This window comes from Calidris pugnax, unplaced genomic scaffold (genome assembly GCF_001431845.1).
Source record: "Calidris pugnax isolate Ruff unplaced genomic scaffold, ASM143184v1 scaffold231, whole genome shotgun sequence".
Taxonomy (NCBI): Eukaryota; Metazoa; Chordata; class Aves; order Charadriiformes; family Scolopacidae; genus Calidris; species Calidris pugnax.
The window spans coordinates 961,271-983,215 of NW_015090996.1; the positions used below are offsets into that span (position 1 = coordinate 961,271).

Here is a 21,945-nt window from a genome sequence, read left to right on the forward strand (position 1 = left end):
CCTCTGGAAGGGGACACTGGAGCCTGTGAGAGCAGTTAGAAGCGTAACAGGGAGAGAAAGAGCATTTCATGTGGGAGAATTTAGAGAAACTGTGGTCTGGCTGTCACTGGTGGCTGCATAATCCTGGTAAGTGATACAAATCCCAGTATTATTTAGATACCATTATCACTTTAAAATGTTATTGCAGACCTCTTTATCCCCTTATGCACAATACCGGGGCTTGAAGGTATTTTTTTTTTGTTTGTTTAACATTTGAAAACTGTAGTTTTGATTTTTAACTATAGATGAGGCCGATAATACCACAATCAGTGCCTTGTTTATTCTCCCTTCTGGAATGCATCCAAAGTTTCAATGTTTTTTTATATCAAACATTTCTAATAGAGCCTCAGGTCCTGACATCCCAGTCACCTGGTGCAGCTACGCGTCTTCTCTTAGCAAATAAAATAAATAACTCAGGTGCATTTCAGGGAGCACCTGATGCCTAACGCAGCTCCTAACACAACCCTTTCCCAGGAAAATACTTTAGCTTGTTCTCAGATGTTTTAAAAGTCACTTAGGAACACAGGGTAAGGAAAGCAACTTGATTTGATTATATAAAAGCTGGAACTGGCAAGAAACAAGTTTCAAGAAAATGGCTAATGTTTAAGCAACGTTAATGATTGGTTTCTCTGGTGAGGTTTTAAAATTGCTTGGAAGGTTTTTCCCCAACCTGAAAAGGTCTCAGCAACTAATTCACACAGTAACTTTTGTAGCAACTTGAAGCTTAAGAAAAGTGACCAGGATTTAGGTTTTTACCCTGCAAAGGAAGATCTTATTTTCACCAATTAAATGACTTGTTGAAGACAGGACGGTGTTGATACACTTCAGGCCAGACAGGTCAAGCATTTTGAACCCAGAATACCTCTAGAGGGGGCATTGCTGGAGTTACACACTCCAAAAAATTTCAGTCAAAAATTTTTCAAGGGGGTAGAGAAGAGGACAGTTGAACTGTACCTTTGGAAATTTGACAAACTGATATTTTGTCTCAGTTTTGCTGAATTGTTCCTTTTGTTTGTGAAGCTAAAAATGTTTCCCTGATGTTCTCTAAATATCTAATTAAAACTGAAAATATTCCCTTCACATTTAAGGAGAAATGTCATCCTGCAGAGAGAGGAAAAGCAAGGCTTTAAAATGCACGTGGTATTTTACATGGGGCTATAGAGCCTGAATAGCACAATAGCATTTCAGTCAAAACTGTTAGTGGGGAGAAAAGAGCAAAATGTTTCTTTATGGGTTGAATATGGTGGTTTTGTCTGATCTAGCAGGTCCCTTTTGCTTATGGGGAAACCTTTCCATAACTAGCCCTCACTCTGTTCTTATTAGTAAAGCACATGGATGAAATACTGTTGTCTGAGGGCGTGGGGCACATCTCCCTTCCCTTCCATGCTGTAGGCAGGAGAGGTCCTGTACCCGGTGCAGTAACCAGGACTGTGCCCTGGCAGCGTCTCAGAGAAAGCAAACAATCACAAAGGATGGATGTGTTGCACACACAGTGTTTAAAACAAAAAAAACCTAACTCATAGCAGTATTTGAATGGAGTAATTGCTTGCATGGGGAAATGCAGCCCCTCCAGCAGGACAAGTGACTGTTGTCTGGATGGTAATGGGCAAATGAGACTCCCTGAGGTGTTTTTCTGCTGAATTCTTATATCCAGCTGGCCCGTGGTCCACTGTGACCCCTCTAGCACATGCGTGATCATTGCTATTGATTACCTTCAACTACATAAAAACCATCTCCTGTCTTAGCTATATATACTCACAGAACAGTAGGGGTTGGAAGGGACCTTCAGAGATCAAGGAGGACCGTCTTGCATGGCCATTTCTGCACCTGCAGGTATAGTTTCTACTGACTGTTTGTAAGCATCTTCTCCATGCCAAATTTGGTCAATCCTGCAGCAGGAGTGGTCTGAGGTGGCATATGAGTGAGCAGATCCCCCAGCCAGGCTGTTCTTCAACAATTTGAGACAGACCCTGAGGCCGGTCACAGCAGGAGCTGCCAGCAGGAATCTCCAGGGGAGTCCCAGATTCGCACCTAGAGACCTCCCGCTCCAACTAGACAAATACTCTGCTGTGAAGGTGACAAGGAGTTCAATCAACCACTTTGGTTTAAGTCTATCTGCTATCTCATGTCAGTCCTGGGCAGATGACTCTCTGGGGACTTCCTGGACCACCCAGGGAACTAGTGATGCAAGTTCAATGCAGCAGCACGGGCACGGCCCCAATACCCAGCTACACCACGGTAATGGGACAAATTAAAGTCCTCAGAACACGTAAGTGCTCAGATTTAATGTTCATTCAAAAGTCATCTTTCCTTAGAGAGGTTTTTTTTTTTTTTTGTAGAGATACTCAGTTTTCCTGATGCTTTTTTGGACGACTTCTTTTTAGGTATTTAGACATTTAACATCGCCATCACTGGTGGAAGATTCCAACTGCTCACATCCTCCCAATTGCAGTCACTGTAAGAAGCTGGTAGAGGTCTGAAGAAGAGAGAAAACTGGCAGAAAATCAGAAAATTATTTTTTCTTCTTTTTTCTTTTTTTTTTCAGGTGACCTGGAACAAAAATTTGAACTGGAAATAAGCCCCCTTTGTAATCAGCAGAAGGATACAATACCCAGCATACAGATTGGTAAGGATCAGTTTCCTTCTCTCCTCTCCTGGTTTATCTCAGTAGGGCAACAAGCTCAAAGAGATACTTTTCTCCTCCACCCCAGTCTAGTTGTTTTAACAGTAAGAACTGCATGTACCGTAAGAGTCATGATTCACATCCTAAATAAAATACTCAAAAAGAAGCCTATCCAAGCCAAATAGTCAATAGAAGGACAAAGGAGTCGTTGCATGACATAGGGGAATAAAAGGGGCCATTCTAATATCCATGGAGAAAAAATACAGCCAACGTGTGATTAACTACTGGTTACCTTCCAGTCTGAAACCTCCTTGGAGAAGGATGCTGTTTCTCTCAGATTTTACTGTTCCTCATACAGATAAGTCACATCTTGTCACGCGAGCTGGTCAAAAGCTGTGCATTTCAGAAGGAACCCATGGCTGCTTGAGGGCTTATAGTTATTTCTCGGGAGGGTTCTTTGGCATTTATATCGCTGTGTCCTCTGGAGGCACTCTGTGGGGCCAATGACTGAATTGGAATGACTTTGTCCCTCACCTGCTGTCCTTTGTGTGTCCCCCCAGGGTTCATGACGTACATCGTAGAGCCGCTCTTCGAGAGGTGGGCCCAGTTTACAGGTGACACCCCCCTCTCTGAAAACATGCTCAACCATCTCAGGAGGAACAAGGCCAAGTGGAGGAGTTTGCTCCACAAGCAGCACAGCAGTAGTAGGAGCAACGACCACTCAGGTCAAGTGACTGGCAGCCAAGAACAGACTTTAAATGAAGAAGAGACTCCTTAGTGGCAGCTTTGCACTTTCCCTTATAGCACTGCTTGTCTTGATCCACAGCAGCAGGCAAAACCCCGGGGAGCTCGGAGCACGTTGTCAAGATGGCGGAAAGGGAAGAACCAGCAAAGCAGAAGCTGTTAAGGGTCCTGACGGACGAGCCCAGGGTTCTGCTGGGTTCCTCTCTGGATCTCCTTGGTGTTCCTCTCCCCTCTCTTCCTTCTGAGCATGCCTGATGCCATTTGTCACTTCTGATCACGAACTGCCTTGAGCGCAGAGTCCCAGACAGCAGAACTTCAGCCGGGCCCGTTACGGCCTGCAGGGAAGCGGGGAGGATTCCTGAGAGAACAGAGGAGATGACAGAGACACTCTTGGTTATCTATCCATTTACCATGAGTCATACTGTGACATATGTATATAGGCCCAGAGCTCCATATGGTTGTTGGTTCCCAGGCTGGCAGCTGGGCTGCACATTAAACCACCAGCATCTTCAGCATCCAGGGGACACTGGCTGAGTGAGACAGCGCTCGCAGAGGGCAGAGAGAGTCTGGTTATTTTAGTAATTAAAACAAAAAACCTTTTTAACTTTTGTATTCTGTGCACTAAACAACAGATCTATAAAAACCTGGACTGAAGTTACTCTCCGTATACACAACTCCAGTGTAACAAGGCTCGTTTTGGTAACCATTTTTATGCCACTTTGGATAAAAGACGGGGATCTTCTCATTGCAAGGAACCCTCGCAACCCAAAGGGAAGGTGTTGTACAGTCTAAACCTTTGAAACACGAACAGATCTATCTTTTGAGTACTGTTTCCAGTAACATGTTTATATTCATACGTGTACATTTTCTGTAAATACAAAGCGCTACTGATTCCCATGCCAAAATACTGGAGTACTGTGGGATTGCTACCTGTAAAAACATTGGCACTGTGAACAGAATACTGTTAGTTTTAATACAAGAGAAAGCATTTGTAAATATGGTATAGAGTTTATTAATATACACCATCGTTTGTGGATAAAAGCCTTAACTTCCTTCATCTTCTGATTGATAGCTGCCAAAACCATACGGTCACAAGATAACGATTCTGAACTGCCTTTCCACTATCCAAGGTGTATCAAAGGTCATTAGGGAATGAAATCTGCAGGAGAACTTCTCAAAAACTTCAAACACATTCCATATGGGTCCATGTTGTTAATCCGTGGCACCTGGCACGTTTGGCCTAGGCAAATGTTTCACAGAGCCTGAAGTTTTAAGTTCTAAAAAAAAAACCACACCAAACCATAAAATCAAACCCCACAGCAACACCACCGAATTTCACAGGTCGACCTGATGAACATTTATTCAAGAGCGTGAATTTTTACTAAGTAGCTTAGTGATCTACAGAGCACGACATTCTAATAGTTCTGGAGTCCAATTGTTTTCTGGAGTGATGTTGCAGTGTAGCTGATTTTTTCCCCCCACATTCCCTCCTTAGATAGATAGCCAGAATTGAAATGCATTTGTATTCTAATTTTCATTAAAAAAAAAAAAAACATTAAATACTTCAACTGTCTTGTAGCTCAGTCTCCCTCAATGAAGGAAAAAAAATGGGTTGTAGCCAGACCTTTAAGAAAAATCATCTTAACTATTGTAGTAGAGGAGGAATTTTCTATGGTCTCATGTTTGTGAAAGATAAATGGCCTTATCATGCCATAAACAACCTTAGTTGAGTTAATTTTTATACAATTTTCCAAGTTTCCAATATTTCAATGAGATTGTGTTCTCAGACACTACTGCATTGTACCAAAGTGACTGCCCTCCTCTCCCTGCCCCTAGAAAAAATAACTGCATTCAGGTAAAAAGTGCAGTGTTATAAACCCCCAGCACATCAAATCTGTGTTTTTCAAAAGAACTAGCGACCATATAATCATATTTGGACATGAATTTTTTGGAGAGGCAAACAAAGAATGAGCTATTTAAGCTGGTGTTTGAGAAATAAAATGTTTACGCATAGAAGTGTAAAGGGAGATAAAGGATTTCTCTCAATTACAGCAAATATTGGCTTGATAAGACAAAGGGCTCATGCTCGTAAGTTGACTAATATGTTTAAAGGAAAATAAAAAGCTTAAGTTTTAGCGAAAGATGTTCTACTCTACTAATTCCTTGGACATGTATCTTCAGAGAGAGAAACAGAATCATAGAATGGTTCAGGTTGGACATGTATCTTCAGAGAAAGAAACTGAATCATAGAATTACCATAGAATGGTTTGGGTTGGAAGGGACCTTAAAGACCATCCAGTTCCAACCCTCCTGCCCTGGGCAGGGACACCTCCCACCAGACCAGGTTGCTCCAAGCCCCATCCATCCTGGCCTTGATGATGGAACCCAATGAAGTAGGAAGGTGGAAGACACCATCCCAAATGGAACCCCAGTGAAGTAGGAAGGTGGAAGACACCATCCCAAGAACAATGTTTTTCTCCTCCTCTACCGATTTGTAAGCTGTAAGCAGTAGAGAGCATTCTTCTTTCTCCCTCTTCTAAATGCCACTCACGTAGTAGAAGTACCACAACAAGCAAAGACAGAGAGTTGTAGTAGAAAACAATTATTTCTAACTACAGGACATAAATGTCTTTTTTAACCACCTGCTTGTGGGGGGAGGGGCAGGAGCATCACCACTTTGCAGCTTTTTAGCTGTATCTTTCCTTCTCCTGACAGATTTAGGACAATTATTAGAACATTACACAAGCAGTGTAATGTGCTGCTTAGAAGCACTTAAGTACATACAAGAGTATATAATTTCCCCTGTTTTGTCTTTTTACTCAGAAATGGAAGCCATTTTCCATCTAGTTCAAAGATTATTTTCTTGTTTAAAGTGTTCTGAAGTTTAGTTAAACAAACCCGGTTTCTAGCAGCATAAAAAGCTCTTGACAGCTACGTTGTTGAGGTGTTTCTGAGGAGCTTCCAGAAAATAGGTCCAAGGGGAAAGCTTTAGGTACACATCAAGTTCCAACTGCAATAAAACCAAGACCTTTTCTGTAATTAGAGCCTACAGCATCCATCACAAGCCCGCTCTTACCCAGTTAAAACTTCCCAACTTTGAAAAGCTGTTAAAAGGAAGAGGTGGTGGGGTTTTTTGGTGCACTGCGCATCCTTGCTAGATTTCAAATGCCCTTGTCTGATGAAACAAAGCTTGAAATAGGCTCAGGGCAGCTCCTGAAACGCTTCTGTACTTATGAAGCCAAAGCCATTACACCAAATTTGGGTCTGGGCTAGTTTTGCCTCAGGTGCTCTAGACAAAAGCACCCTGCAAAGTTCGGCTCTGGAGGCCAGATGTCCTGGGGTCTGTAATGCAAAATGTTTCCCTTTGATTTCCTGTTGAAGAACCCAAAACGTACCCAATTCAGCCACTCCAGGGCTCAGTATGTGCGGTTGTGATAGGTATTTGGTATTCTCTAGTTTGGAGGACATTTCTGTATTTCTCCCCAGGTTGCCAGCAGAAGAGAAAAACACCTATGCAGACAGTAGAGATTTCTGCCGTGTCAGCCCTATCAGCCACTTAGAAAAATGATTTACAAGGGTTTTCTGTTTCTTATTGGGCCAGTGCAGCTAAAAGATACCGAAGTTTTAAAACAGCTAAACTTTTCATATAAGGAAAGAAGCAGAAAACTGCTAAAAGCAGGAGTTTAAAACACTTTTATGCCCTGCAAATACAATTCATTTGATTGAAACCTTGTTTCTTTTAATGCGGATTTCATACCATCAGAGGCCAATTCTATCTAAATAACAATAACAACAATAATAATAATTGGTGGTGATAAATGAAACTTTTAGGCTGTTAAAGTAATGCACACGGTGGTGATAAGTGAAACTTTTAGGCTGTTAAAGTAATGCACAAATAGGCATTTTTCTTAAGTAAAGGTTTTATCTACCTTTGGGTTTTTAAATGGACAATGTTCCAGGGGAAAAAAGGCCTATTGAAAACGTGTACCTTTGAAACACAGAAACAGTGAGAGGAGCAGCTTAGATTAAGCAGAGTCCATGGAGGAAAGAAACCCACCTGATCTCTAGTTTTCTGTAACCTAATTGACAACATGGGCCAATTATTTTTGTATAAACTATTGGTTTTCATGGAAAAAAAATAAATAATTCATCTCCCTGCCTTATGAGTGAGAAGGCTGCTGCCACAGTAAATGAGACAAACCCCTTTTCCCACTGCATAGCTCTCTCACCAGCTTTTCCACTCTGTGGTTGAAGTTTTTTATTAAAAGTGTCCAACAAAACAGAGGGAACACGCACCAGCCCTCCCAAATGGGCTCTCCTCAGAAAGGAGAAACACTCGAAGCAGTTAAAAATTTACTTTTGGGTATTAATCAGGGTACTAGCCACAAGTTACAGCCTTATATTTTAAGTCACTCAGCTGAGCTGTCTATAAAGTACTCCCATTCCCCTCCTGATGCCACCATTGTGGTTGAAGTTTTTTATTAAAAGTGTCCAACAAAACAGAGGGAACACGCACCAGCCCTCCCAAATGGGCTCTCCTCAGAAAGGAGAAACACTCAAAGTAGTTAAAAATTTACTTTTAGGCATTAATTAGGGTACTAGTCACAAGTTACAGCCTTAGATTTTAAGTCACTCAGCTGAGCTGTCTATAAAGTACTCCCATTCCCCTCCTGATGCCACCTACAAATGGCCCACAAAAAAAAGAAATAATAAAAAACTAAAAATCAATACTTAAATTTGAATTAAGATCCTGCAAATCCAAAAAAAAAGCCACCCCAAACCACAAACCCAAGGCAAGCTCATGCCATGAATACGTATCCAAATCACTTCGATTGGTGCAAACTATTATTCTATTATTTGTTTCTGTAATCCTTCTGATATTTTAGGTACATAAACTTTTAAGTGCAGAGCATAAGTTTGACTTGGATGTAAAATATATTCTGCTTATCTTTGAATTCAAGATTGTATATGTCAAGTTTATTGTAAAGCATTTTATATATACATATTCACATATCTTATACAACTCTACGGGCCAAACACTGGTCCCACCACCTTCACTGGGACCAAGAACCAGCCCCCCATATGTGCGTATATATGCCATATGCATCATTCTGAAAGGAAGCACTAGATTGTGTGAAAATGCTGTGACTGCTATGCAGTGATGCCAAGAGACTTAACTGTATCTTTTTTAACATACTGCTGTAAGTATTCATCATGTCAAAGAATGACAACTAATAAAAAAAATTAAAAAAAAAAATAAAAATGAATGAAGTGTCTAAAGTTCTTTGGTAGAGATGGTTGATTGAAAGCATCTCCTTAGTTTGCAGAAGACATTCTGGTTTGACAGGGCAGCAGAAGTCCTGCTGCATCCATCCATCCACCCACCCACAGCCTCTCCTTCCCACCAACAAAAGAGTCCCTTCCCCAGTGCACTGTCTCTGAGAAGAACTTCTCTCTCACCCTTAGGACTTTAAATGGAGTTACCACCAAGACAAGTCTTTCCATATCTTTCTTCTAAGCGTATAGAGTAGAAGGATTTTCAAACCCCAGGGAAAATATTTCCCTATTTAAGTATTTAAAGAATGTCTTTCGCTACTCTTTCCATTCCAGTAACTAGTTCTCATTGATATCATTGGCAAGTTTTAATATCAGTTTTCTTATTATCGGTCGCAGAACATGCTATATATATATATGATATGTGCAACATGACAGGCCTGTGAAGTTTACTTGAAAATACAGAAAATATTGACATTCCACACTGATAAGTATTTCTAAGTGAAGAGTCGTCCCTGCAGTGCCAAGTGTCCATTTGGCTGTTGGACATTTGCCCCTGCAGGGACAACTCTTCTTGACTTTGATACATTCCTAGAGCCAGAATTTACTTCTACTTCAAAGTCTTCAGTACCAACACTCACAATAGTTTGTGCAGCACAAATGCCACAAGTGAACTCAATATAGGCGTCAGTGTTATTTTAGCCAATATTTTAAATTTACTTTCTTAAAATTAAAAAAAAAACCACCATCCTTCAGAATCAGAAAATGTTTCCATGTGTCCCCACATGGAAGCTGAAGTGCAGAACGGATTCTAGAATGAAGCCCCTTAAAGGTCTGTTCTATATATGGATGGAGTTCTGGAGAGCAGCTCTGAGGAAAAAGACCTGAAAGTCCTGGTGAATAATAGGATGACCATGAGCCAGCAATGTGCCCTTGTGGCCAAGAAGGCCAAGGGCATCCTGGGGGGCATCAGGAAGAGTGTGACCAGCAGTTTGAGGGAGGTCATCCTCCCCCTTTGCTCTGCCCTGGTGAGGCCCCATCTGGAGCACTGGGTCCAGTTCTGGGCTCCCCAGTTCAAGAAGGACAGGGAACTGCTGGAGAGGGTACAGCAGAGGCTACAAAGGTGATGAGCATCTTTCCTTACAAGGAGAGGCTGAGGGACTTGGGTCTTTTTAGTCTGGAGAAGACCAAGGGGCGATCTGATCAACACCTATAAATACTTAAAGAGTGGGCATCAGGAGGATGGGACCAGTCTTTTTTCAGTGGTGCCCAAGGACAGGATAAGAGGAAACAGGCACAAACTTGAATATAGGAAGTTCTATCTAAACATGAGGAGGAGCTTCTTTCCTGTGAGGGTGGCAGAGCCCTGGAACAGGCTGCCCAGAGAGGTGGTAGAGTCCCCTTCTCTGAAGATGTTCCAAACCCATTTGGACACGTTCCTGTGCAACCTGCTCTGGGTGGCCCTGCTTTGGCAGGGGGGTTGGATTAAACGATTGGATTGAATGAATGGATTGGATTAAATTAATGGATTAAATGATCTCCAGAGGTCCCTTCCGTGACGGTTTCTCCAGGAGAAGTTTTACATAGTCAGCATTGGAAAACCACTCACAATTTTTGTGATGGTTTCTCCAGGAGAAGTTTTACGTAGTCAGCATTGGAAAACCACTCACAATTTTCCACAAGGGATTTAGCAGCCTTATTTTGAAGAACAGCTATGTCAGTACATCTTCCTACTCTGCACAGGCCCTGTCTGTGAGGAAGCTGATGTTTAAAAGTTCAAAGCTAATAATGCAGACCGGCACATTGAAATGAATCACTGAACTTCTCAGCAAAAGAGAAATAAAATGGCAATTCTTTTGTCCTGGCCAAAGACTTCACTGGGGTTTAAACCTCAAGTGGAGAATCTGAGAAACAGGACTACTCATTAAGAAAAGAAGCAGTATGACAAACAACTATTTAGGTGACAGACACTCCTTTCCCCTGAAGGTGAGGAAGGGCAGGGTCTCTGCAATGTCCAACACAGCCCAGTCCTCTCCAGGCCAACATGGGTGTAGTTACAGAATATGCTGGTTTTAGCAACAAGGCAGGCTGATTATGTTCCCACCTCTGCACCTCTCGATCTCTAAGTGACATTTTATACAGCACAGTCTCAAACAGCTATTTAGGGACAGACAGAAAATGAACCAGGGGAGAGAGAGGAAAGGGCTTAAATTGGCTCTGCCACTGAAGCCAGTGGATCACCTTGCTGTACCCTGGGCTAGTTTGGGTCTCGGGCAGAGTTACACCAAACATCATGCAACAGCTCCATCCTAAATTGAATTTTGCTACCAGCAGCACCACTTCCTAAAAACTGCCCTGGGTGTCCACGTGGGGCCACACAGACCTAAACACACAAGGAAGAGACTGCCACACCAGCAAATACATTTCACATCATACCAATTTATGGTAACACACTTTAGGGAGAAGAGTTGAATCCTAAAGTATTGTACTAGATTAGGATGGGGACCTGGGTGTCATAAGGAGCTGTAACTAAAATGGAATGTCAGAATTCATACAAACAGGGATAAAGAGTCACACCAGCAAATAAATTTCATGTCAGACCATTTTATGGTAACACACTTTAGAGAGAAGAGTTGAATCCTACACGGCTCTAAAATATTGTACTAGATTAGGAAGGGGACCTGGGTGCCATAAGGAGCTGTAACTAAAATGGAGTGTCAGAATTCATACAAACAGGGATAAAGAGGAGTTGTACTATTCTCTCCACCTCTCCTACCACCCAGAGATAAACTCTATGCCATAATTGTCATACTAATCACCCCTCGCTAGAAAGTGCAAGTACAAGAGTGGGAAGTGCAAAGAAGGGTGGCAAGAAACCATTTGAAACACACACACACAAAAAAAAACCAACCCAGAAAGAAGAGACAGGGGAAAAAAAGGCTGTAGCTTCATTAGTACCAGCTATAAAAATAAGCATTTGGGCAGATCGAGAGCTTTTGTTTTCCGTTATTCAAAACACAGCTAAAACAAAGAAAAGCAACACCTGTGGAAGCTGCTGCTGCAAGAATGCACTAACCTTCAACCACAAGGCAAACTTAAAAGAAGATTGAACATTTATATGAACACAAAGAAAATTCTCTGTTACAAACAAATATTATTAAAATCATAATCTTGGAGAAAACATACTTTAAGACTTAAATCAACCTTTTGTTTAAAATGACACTTTCATGACCTACTCATGCAGGTCAGCAGCTGTTATGCTCCAAATCCAGAGTTCTTATTCGTATGTGCAGAGGATTCCTCTGAGCTTAGCTCATACATAAGCATATTTATGAAAATATATAGCTACCAAATAGAAAAATGTAGAGCTACCCCTAACACATGCAGTTGATGCCCAGCCTCATTGCTGTAACAGGACCTACCAACATCTGGAGACAAACTCAGAACTTCAGGCAACCAAAATCCAAAGAAAATAGGAAGTACCAAAATGTATGGTAGATTCAGAGAGAGATTCAACAAAAAAAGATAAAATATTATCCCAAAGACCACTCTTTTATATCTTTCATATTTTGCATTGGATAAATATATGTCAATTCAATCTTTAGAGGGAGGAGAAAAAAAATAATATATTAGTATCATCATCTGAGAGACCAAAAGACTTTGTTTAAAATGTCCTGTTTTGCTGGGATGAGGTTCCGTATATAAGACAAGTACTTTGGGACGTTGCTGCTGCCTCCTATGGTACCTGCAAAATTTCCCCTCAATGCAGCAAAAAAAAGCCAACACCATCAGTTCTACCATTACTACAAGAAATATCCAGGAGTGGCCATTTGCACGATGTGGTTTTATCAGCACTAAGTGCACTATATGCACTTTTATCAGCACAAAGTCCTAATGAAGATGCACACACACCTGTATGCCACCTGCCCTAACTCTTGAGTTAAAGAGAAACCTTCCTCAACAACACTGCTGCCTGAAGACTGCCTGTATAAAGACAGACATTAAATAAATTAAGAAACATAATTAAATAAGTCAGTGGTGAAGTTGGATGGGTACTTCAGCTACTCAAAACAGCTGACACTGGCACATTGTATGCTTCAGGGGCATAACGGTGCACACTGAAGTTTTAACATAGCAAATACACTTCCTACATTTACCTTCCTGGTAGATATAAAGATAATACACACAAAAATTATCTTACCTGAAGGTATTAGTGGACTGAAGTGAAGAAACCTGGAGAAGCTGCATAGTCTGCCTCCTTCTGCAGTCGACCCTCAACTCCTTTGTGCTCGCTGTGTCAGGAGTCACACCTGGAGGGGATTAGAACTGATTACCAAGCCCCCACTTTCACCTTTCTTACATCTCTTGCTCCCTGTGCACACCTGGTCAGCCTCTCAAAGACACCAACTAGTCAGAAGCAAGACAAAAATAATTTACTTTGGGCAAGTATGACATTTATTTAGGATATTCCCAATCACGTGTTATCTCCTTTAAAGAGTGGAGGGACCTCCCCCTCGCCCCCAAAAGAAAGGGAGAATTCTTCCTTCTCTGAGATGCTCTGGATTGGGCTGGAAGAGAGAAAGGTTGGAGACTGCAGAGTATTTTGTGGAGGAGAGCCACGGCAGGAAGCTCACAGCTCACCTGGAGAATGCAGCAAGTAAATCAAATTCTAGCCAGGCTTTGCTGTCCCCTGGACACATGAGGGGCCCGAGGGATTTTGCTGCAACTTAGAAAGGTACTGAGTTAATTAGAAGCAAAAGCAAGCACTCACATGCCTGTTGTGACAGGCAGAGGAAGAGTCACTTCCAACCCCCTCCTTATTTTCTGTCTTTCTTGGTCATTTCTGAGTTCTGCCTAGTTAAAACTATGCGGGTTTTATTGTAACAAAACCTGGCTTTTTGATTTCAAGAGAAACATTTTCCTGAGGCTCAGGTCAGCTTCAGTTCTTGTCACAGTTCTAATTAAGCACATTTTACAACAGTATGAAACCTAATTTATTTTTTTTTTTTAGGAGACTATTGGATACATTTCAGTTCCCCAGCTCTAAGGGCTCACAGTTAAAAATCTTACCATCAATGTTTGCTGAGGAAGGAGTGTAGGGAAAGGGTCTGGACTTCAGCTGTTTTTTTTGCCAAACCCTCCATCTGCCCGAGACCCAAACGTATCACAATAAAACCTCACATCACCAACAGCCTTCATTTCCTTTCTGAACAGTTCCACAACTGAGAAATACAAGTTCCACTATGTGTTTGCAGGCTTTGACATCTAAACCGCTAACAAAACCAGCTGGTATTTCAACTGTTACCACTCAACAGTCCTGTTAGAGATGAAATGCCAGCAAAAGGTGGAATTTTTTTACTTCCACTGTGGTTACACCTCGGAGCACTCTAGTTCTAGACCAGGTCCCCCTAAGGGACACCAACACTGCTCCTACCACCAGCCCTCACAATAGAAATAAGGTGGTAACAGATTCACATCACTTCAAAGCTCAAGAAGAAAACCACCCCAGGTCCTGCAGAGAGCTAGATGTGAAAGGAGAGCATTTATTTTCATGATAAACTAGCTAAGCTTCTACAGTTTTGTGGAAAAAAGGTGAACTGATCAGCTATAAGAAGAACCTTAAAAGAAACTCTACATTTTGCTGGGTTTTGGGGGGAAAGAGCTTACTCCTTCACCAATCCCACTGCAGTTCCTCCTTTCTGGTACCTCAGTGTCGTTAATTTAAAGGGAGAGATTCCATCCTCACTCCTGAGTTATTTGACAGCTTCAAGTTTTGCCCGTGGGTGTTATATCACTCTCAGCTACATTCTACCTTATATAATAATGCAGATGTTGCTTTTCAGCTGGCACAGCACATCCACAAACTCAAATTTGAACTGAGATCTGTGATAGCAGAGTCTTCTTAAAGCTTGAATACCAGCAAGGAGTTTGCACCTTCAAGGGTAGCACAGGCTGCTGCTCCCGCTGTGAAACCAAAAGCACTTTCAAAAATGTAAAAAATAAATATATCTTTAGGAAGAGGTGGTCTCTTTGCAAGACAACACATGATAAATGCGCTAGAAAAATAAACATGCTAGAAAATAAACTTCTCTGCAGAAAACCACGTAAGGGAGAGAGAGGGAAGGCACCGTTGTCAAAAGGTGACTCAGATAAGAAAAATTTCATAGAAATCTCACCTGATTCATAAATCCAAGACCTGAACTTTTACATCTAATAGGCCTTGATGACCTGGATATCAGAAGCCATAGGAGGGCTTTGCATCTTTGCTTCACTCCATAGTTGATTCGCTGCAGAACTGGCTTTGGGTTCTGCTACAGAGAAGAAATAAGTGTCACCACTTCCTGCTGTGGATGTCATGCTCATCACTGACAAGCACTCTCATTTAAATTATTTAAATTATTTTAGTTTTCAGTTCCTGCTGCTGGTTAGCATTATGTTTCTCTTTGTTAGAGAAAGAGGCTTTTAGTACCTCTTTTTTTCTTTTCCCCTTTTCATGCATCCAGACAAATCAGGTTATTGAAAACAGATTTTCCATTTCTGAAAGAATACAGCAGCAAAACCTATAAACTTGAACAAAACCCCTTTCTAGTTTTCCAACGGACTGCACTAGAATATTATCTCTTTCTGAAGACCTAACATACTATGGTGTTATCATTATGGCTTCGTTCCATCATTTCCATCTTCATTATTTCTCACAATGCAATTTCTGGTTTTAATGACCCACAAATTTTATCACTTATTTCACAAATGAAAATATGAATCTGCATTAACCTAGAACCATTCCCTGTAACCTTGGTAGAAATACTTCCTTTCAATGATTACTATTATCTGCTAGTTAATCAGTTCTACATCCATTTAACATATAATTTTTGGATAATATGAGTGTTATATTTTAATTGACACTATTTTATTACAGCTATTTTTTGTCAAAGATGATTTAAAAGTTCTGCTTTCCAATAAAGTCACATGAGATCACTCCTGTTACCTAAGTATTTCAAAATAGGCAATAGGATCCCATCACACAAGTTTTTTGCCTAGAATGGATACATGCTAATTGATGTATAGTCACCCATTTTACCCCACTTTTCTTAAAAAGAAAACTTAGATGTCACAATAATTTTCTGAATTTCTATATAACTTTGAGGTTTATTCAAAGTGAACATTAAAGGCCAGATATGTCCTTCCTCCAGCTTCTTTACAACTTGCAGATTCAAATCGTTTGACCATCCTCAGTTTAAAGATTTTTCTTCTAGCAAGCAGTTTAACTTATTCCTCTATTAAAGGATTATTTTAGCAGAAATTAACGATCCTGCTTTTTTTGAAGTAAATAATTTTCCCTTTTCCTAAAATCTATCCAATCTGTGAGACTTTGACTCTTGTTTAAGCAACAGAACAGCAACAACTTCCAAATGAAAGTGCCAGTGACCATTCCCAGATGTGATGTTCATGATCTTCAACTTGTATCAGGTCAACTATTGACAATTATTGTGCTTGGTCAAGGTCTGGACACACACTATTTCCTTCCAAGCTACTGGGTCTTTCCTGTAAGGGACACCCCTGCATGCTGGAGACTGAGAAAGGACTTAGTCCCACCATCAAGATGCAACCTCCTTCATCCAGGGCTTTTATTTCCCTGGAGAGGGAGGGAAAAGGGGAGCACAGAGGGAAAAAAAAGATTGTCTGTGAGTTTGTACAGATGTGTAGAAATAGCACAAGTTTCTATGGGTTCCCCAGGCAACTACCAGCTTAGAGAACTGCTGACGCGCTCTTCTCCTAGCAACAGCACCAAGAGCCTACAAAGCATGAAGCAGGTTCTCCTGAATTCTGTTTATTTAGCTTACCATATGTTAATATTTCTCTCTTTTATTTGTGACCTCAAAATTCTAACTCAACATCACAAACCACGATACCAGCGACAATCTAGGTTAGAGAGTATTTTATTTGGTAGAGATCAGTCTCACCAGCAGTCTCATCATTCTAACATCCTAAATACAAAGTATGTTCTTCAAATCTTAAAGAAAAGGCTATGTCACTACTGAGAAAAAACAAAGGGACTGAAGAGTTACTAGAAGTTTTGGAAAAAAAAGACCCTGCAGAAACATAATGAGTAAAACCTTAATATAATGCTTATACACTCAGTGCATATGAGAGGAACAGAAGACCTAAGAAGCAAACACAACCAGATGAAAAACATTTGAGTGGTCAAACAGGCAGATAAGGTTCTTGATAAAACCCACATTACACCTGAGTCAAATCAAAGCACGACTTCAAACTAGCTATTTTTACTATCACAAAATACCGACTTTCAAATTACTTTCCCACTGTAGTTGCTGGTAAGGCAGCTCCTACCTCCACAAAATCAAAACCAAGAACATCGAGCTTGACTTCTATTCAGAAGCACATCCTCACAAGCAAGGAAAGAGGATAACAAAAACAGCCTGGCTTATCAAGTCTGCCCCAGGAGATGACAGTCAAACATGGGGTAGAAGTCAAGCAATACACCTACTAGAAAAAGTGTAATGGAAAAAGATGACTAAAATACCAGCCAGGCAAAATTAAGTAAGAACAACAAAATACAAATACCAAAAAAAGCAGTGTTCTAAAGGACAAAAAAGCCTTCACTTCAGCAGAAGACACAACCAGCCTCACTGATGCATACTACTATTTTGGAACTTTTAACCCCCTCACTTCAGCAGAAGACACAACCAGCCTCGCTGATGCATACTACTATTTTGGAACTTTTAACAGATTCCAACAGCTCTCACTATCAAAACCCAAGACAAATGCTCACAGGCTGTAAACTATAAGGTGACAACGCATCAAACAACTGTAAGGCAACAATAACACGTGAAGAATCTAAACCTTAATCTTACTTTGGATTTCTTCCTGCTCTTCCTTTATACCAGCAGCTGCTGCTCAGCAGCAACTGCCTCCCAGCAATGTTAGGTTGATGGGTGGACTAGATGATCTTTAAGGTCCCGTCCAACCTAGACAATTCTATGATTCTATGAAATACAGCATAAGAACAAAAAAGTAAAACAGAGAAGAGGGATCAATCAATCTAGTTTAACTTTCCCCATTAAGGAAAATGCAGAATACTAAAGAGGAAGCAAAGACGACAGGAAGGGAGATCTTAAATGTACAAGTTCTTCACAGTTCAAGGTGATATGATGGGTAAGATAACCCTCCTTTAAAATATGTAGCTTTAGTTCCACTCTGGCAACTCTGCTCTAGTCGATAGCTACGCAGGAGCGTTACTGAAGGCTAAACCTTGCCCAAGCAGAATTTACTCAGCCTTATGAATGCACCTAAACACGCTCAATACATTGTTTACATAAAATCATAGAATGTTTTGGGTTGGAAGGGACCTTAAAGATCATCCAGTTCCAACCCCCTGCAATGGGTTGGCCCCAACCAGACCAGGTTGCTCCAAGCCCCATCCAGCCTGGCCTTGAACCCCTCCAGGGATGGGGCAGCCACAGCTTCTCTGGGCAACCTCTTCCAATGTCTCACCACCCTCACTGCAAAGAATTTCTTCCTAACATCTAATCTGTGAAGAGCAAAAAATGTGTATGCTTCCAAGAGTATCATCTTTCACCTGAAAGAAAAATGTGAATTTTTATGCCAGACAGTCACTTTGACTTTTGCTCAGTAAGTAGCAGCATATTCTCACTTGTATAATCTAAAACTTTGGGGTTTTGCTTTTCTTTTCCACACAAATCCCTGCAATTCCATGGCAATGCTCATTACTGCACCACAGACAGACATTTTTTCCAATAGGCATTTTACGTGGGATATGAGAGGATATTTCTTCAGGAAAAGCTTACTGCCAGGTGAAGCTCTTCTCCAGCTTGCTGCATAAAATCTTCTCTCAGTTCTCCTAGGTGTTAAATCGTTAGGAAAATTAAGTAGGAGATTTATTTTACTAATAAGAGAATAATTTAGCCTAGTGTTGGCTTTTTACTAAGCCAAATACACATAAATATATGTAACCAGTAACTCAGAATCACGTACCTCTACAGTTTAGTAAATACCACTAAAAAGATAAAAATATAAATATAAAGGGATTAAAATTCTGCTGTTAGACAAAGCAAAATTACTTTTAAATTTGATATTGGCAGCGTAGCTCTGATATAACACTGCTCTCTGGTGGTTAAACACATGCAGTTCATCTGCAGAACGGACCAGCCTTTTCCATCAATTCTTTTCAAAGTTTTCAAATATATTTAATTCTAAGACATTTTTTACTGATGAGGGGTTTGGGGCAACCAAGGGGTGACAACTCCACCCCCGCACACTGTGCCCCCACCTCTCTAAAGAAGGAATTTAGGCTCCTGCTTTTGGTTCTCTGACCCATTGAAATGAAATGCTTAAATTAAGCTTAAAAGGTATGAATACTTCCATCCCGATAACTATCAAAATGAGAGTCTAAACACTCCCGCTCACATGCATAAATAATCTGCTTTTAAAATCTGTTTCAGCTCTCCAGGCAAAGAGCCTGAATCAAAAAATGTAAGCAGGAATTAAAATGTAAAGAGGACCAGAAACAGAGCTGGAACAAAAGCACCACATCGTTTTTCTTTCAACATGCATAAAAAATAATCAAACTCCCGTTGCAGAAGGAGATCCTGCTGACAGGATTATTGGGGAAAATAATGAATCTCAAAAGAAGGGCCTTTTGATTATTATAATTGCTTATTAGAACTAATGCTCTAAACAAAGAATACCATGGAAACTAACGTCTAGCACAATCAAAAATATCTCTGCTAATTAGCTAAATAATAGCTAGATAAAACAGAGTAAAGTTATGATATTGCAAATGAAACTACTATTCTAATCTCCAAGTACAAATCGTGACGTTGAATGTAAAGAAAAAGATCTCTCCAGCAACACAGAATGTTTTATAATCTTAATTTTTTGCTAGGATGGCAAGTTCAAACATCTCCTGTAGGTGCTTCCACATGAGGGAAGGACAAGGGGTAATGGTTTTAAACTGAAGGAGGGAAGATTTAGGTTAGATGTTAGGAAGAGATGCTTTGCTGTGAGGGTGGTGAGACACTGGAAGAGGTTGCCCAGAGAAGCTGTGGCTGCCCCATCCCTGGAGGGGTTCAAGGCCAGGCTGGATGGGGCTTGGAGCAACCTGGTCTGGTGGGAGGTGTCCCTGCCCAGGGCAGGGGGATGGAACTGGATGGTCTTTAAGGTCCCTTCCAACCCAAACCAGTATTTTGAAAAATAATGAAAAATTTCCCTCTTTATACACTAGTGATTTTTAACAGCTATCCTATTCCTTCTAGTTAAGCTACACACTTAAATCTTCAAAAGCTCCAAATCTTCAAAATGAAATTGGACAATTTAAAGTGCACTGAGCATCTCTGACAGAAGCCCCCATATCCTACTGTGGAATTTATTTATTTCCAGTTTTCTTGAGACAGAACTACGTTTGTTAATCACGACTTGCTGACAAATCGGATGGTTCAATCGTGCTTTCTTGTAATACCCCCTCTCTTATTCTTTTTAACCTATTTCTTTTACCCCCTGAGGATTAACATTCTCTCTTAATAAACCTTACACCATGAAAAGATGAAAAAATCTTGAAGGAGGTAGTGACCAAGAGAGTCTGACTCTGCCAGCAGAGGAAGAAATACTGAGACAAGAGAGGCTGGGGAAACAACTGAATGGAACAGAACTGCAATATATGAATTATACAAAATGCACGATGCCGCATACAAGCAGTAAGGCAAGAAAGGGAAAAAAAAGTGAGTACATTTATTGAAGAAACACTACAATAGCTTCACTATTCAGTTATGTAATTTAATATAAGTACTGCAAAGATATAGCCAAATGAAAAGCATATATCCACCTTGCATAGATTTTATCCTCGAACAAAGATTTTCAAAAGTTTTGCAAGGAAAAATGAACTAAAAATGAAATTGGACAATTTAAAGTGCAGTGAGCATCTCTGACAGAAGCCCCCATATCCTACTGTGGAATTTATTCATTTCCAGTTTTTTTGGAGACAGAACTATGTTTGTTAATCACAACTTGCTGACAAATCGGATGGTTCAATCGTGCTTTCTTGCAATACCCCCTCTCTTATTCTTTTTAACCTATTTCTTTTACCCCTGAGGATTAATATTCTCTCTTAATAATCCTTACACCTTGAAAAGATGGAAAGAATCTTGAAGGAGGTAGTGACCAAGAGAGTCTGACTCTGCCAGCAGAGGAAGAAATACTGAGACAAGAGAGGCTGGGGAAACAACTGAATGGAACAGAACTGCAATATATGAATTATACAAAATGCACGATGCCGCATACAAGCAGTAAGGCAAGAAAGGGAAAAAAAAGTGAGTACATTTATTGAAGAAACACTACAATAGCTTCACTATTCAGTTATGTAATTTAATATAAGTACTGCAAAGATATAGCCAAATGAAAAGCATATATCCACCTTGCATAGATTTTATCCTCGAACAAAGATTTTCAAAAGTTTTGCAAGGAAAAATGAACTAAAGTATAAGCTGTGAAATGAAACCAAGAAAGTTTCATGTCCTTTCAAAAACACCTCCAGAGACAGAAATCAGTATTTTAGAGCCTCAAACAAAAATCACAAAAGCAAAGATTTTAGCAGGAGTTAGCGTTAACTAGCTAGTGATAGTTATTAACGGCCTTGTAAATCTTGTAGCTACCATTTAGACTCTACAAAGTCAATTATGAATTTTTTTTTACAGGTACTCTGAAAGAATTTGGTGATTGATACCTACAATTACACTTCAAGGAAGTTTCAAGAAAAATTTTCTGGATCTGGGAATAATTCTTCCCTTTTACCTTGTTTGGAAAAGCACAGCCTGTGAGCTGACACATGAGCAGAAGTTTATGAGACAGCAGGCACTAGCACTGAAAAATAAAGGACATAAAGCAGGATAAAATAAATAAATGTATGTAATAATCTGCTTGGTTTTACAGTTTTGGTCACCGTCAGTTTTCAAATTCTAGAGGTCTACCATTAAAACTTTAAGAGAAGAACGTTAAGCTGCTAATATTAACATTATTATTATTTAACATTGAAGAATAACAAAATGTTTATATTTATAAAAGAAATGAGATTACATAATCTTAATATCTAAACAGATAAAAGTATTATCAAGTCATTCTTCACAAATGCCAGTGAAACTACACGTAAGACGGATCTTTTACAAAGCAGTATGTTCTCAATGCCAAATGTGTTAATTAGGATGAATATTCATGCCCAAAAGAAAAAAAAACCT

The 21,945-nt window shown here is 40.2% G+C and overlaps 1 protein-coding gene across 1 annotated transcript in view; it reads left to right on the top strand.

Annotated features, from left to right (window-relative positions):
- Positions 1-5,617, top strand: part of PDE7B (phosphodiesterase 7B) — a 229,838-nt gene extending 224,221 nt beyond the window's left edge. The window contains exons 13-14 of the mRNA XM_014955390.1: positions 2,585-2,665; positions 3,223-5,617. Of these exons, the coding sequence (XP_014810876.1) occupies positions 2,585-2,665; positions 3,223-3,440 (299 nt within the window). The 3' untranslated portion in view covers positions 3,441-5,617. The remainder of the gene's footprint in view (positions 1-2,584; positions 2,666-3,222) is intronic.
- The last annotated feature ends 16,328 nt before the right edge of the window (positions 5,618-21,945 follow it).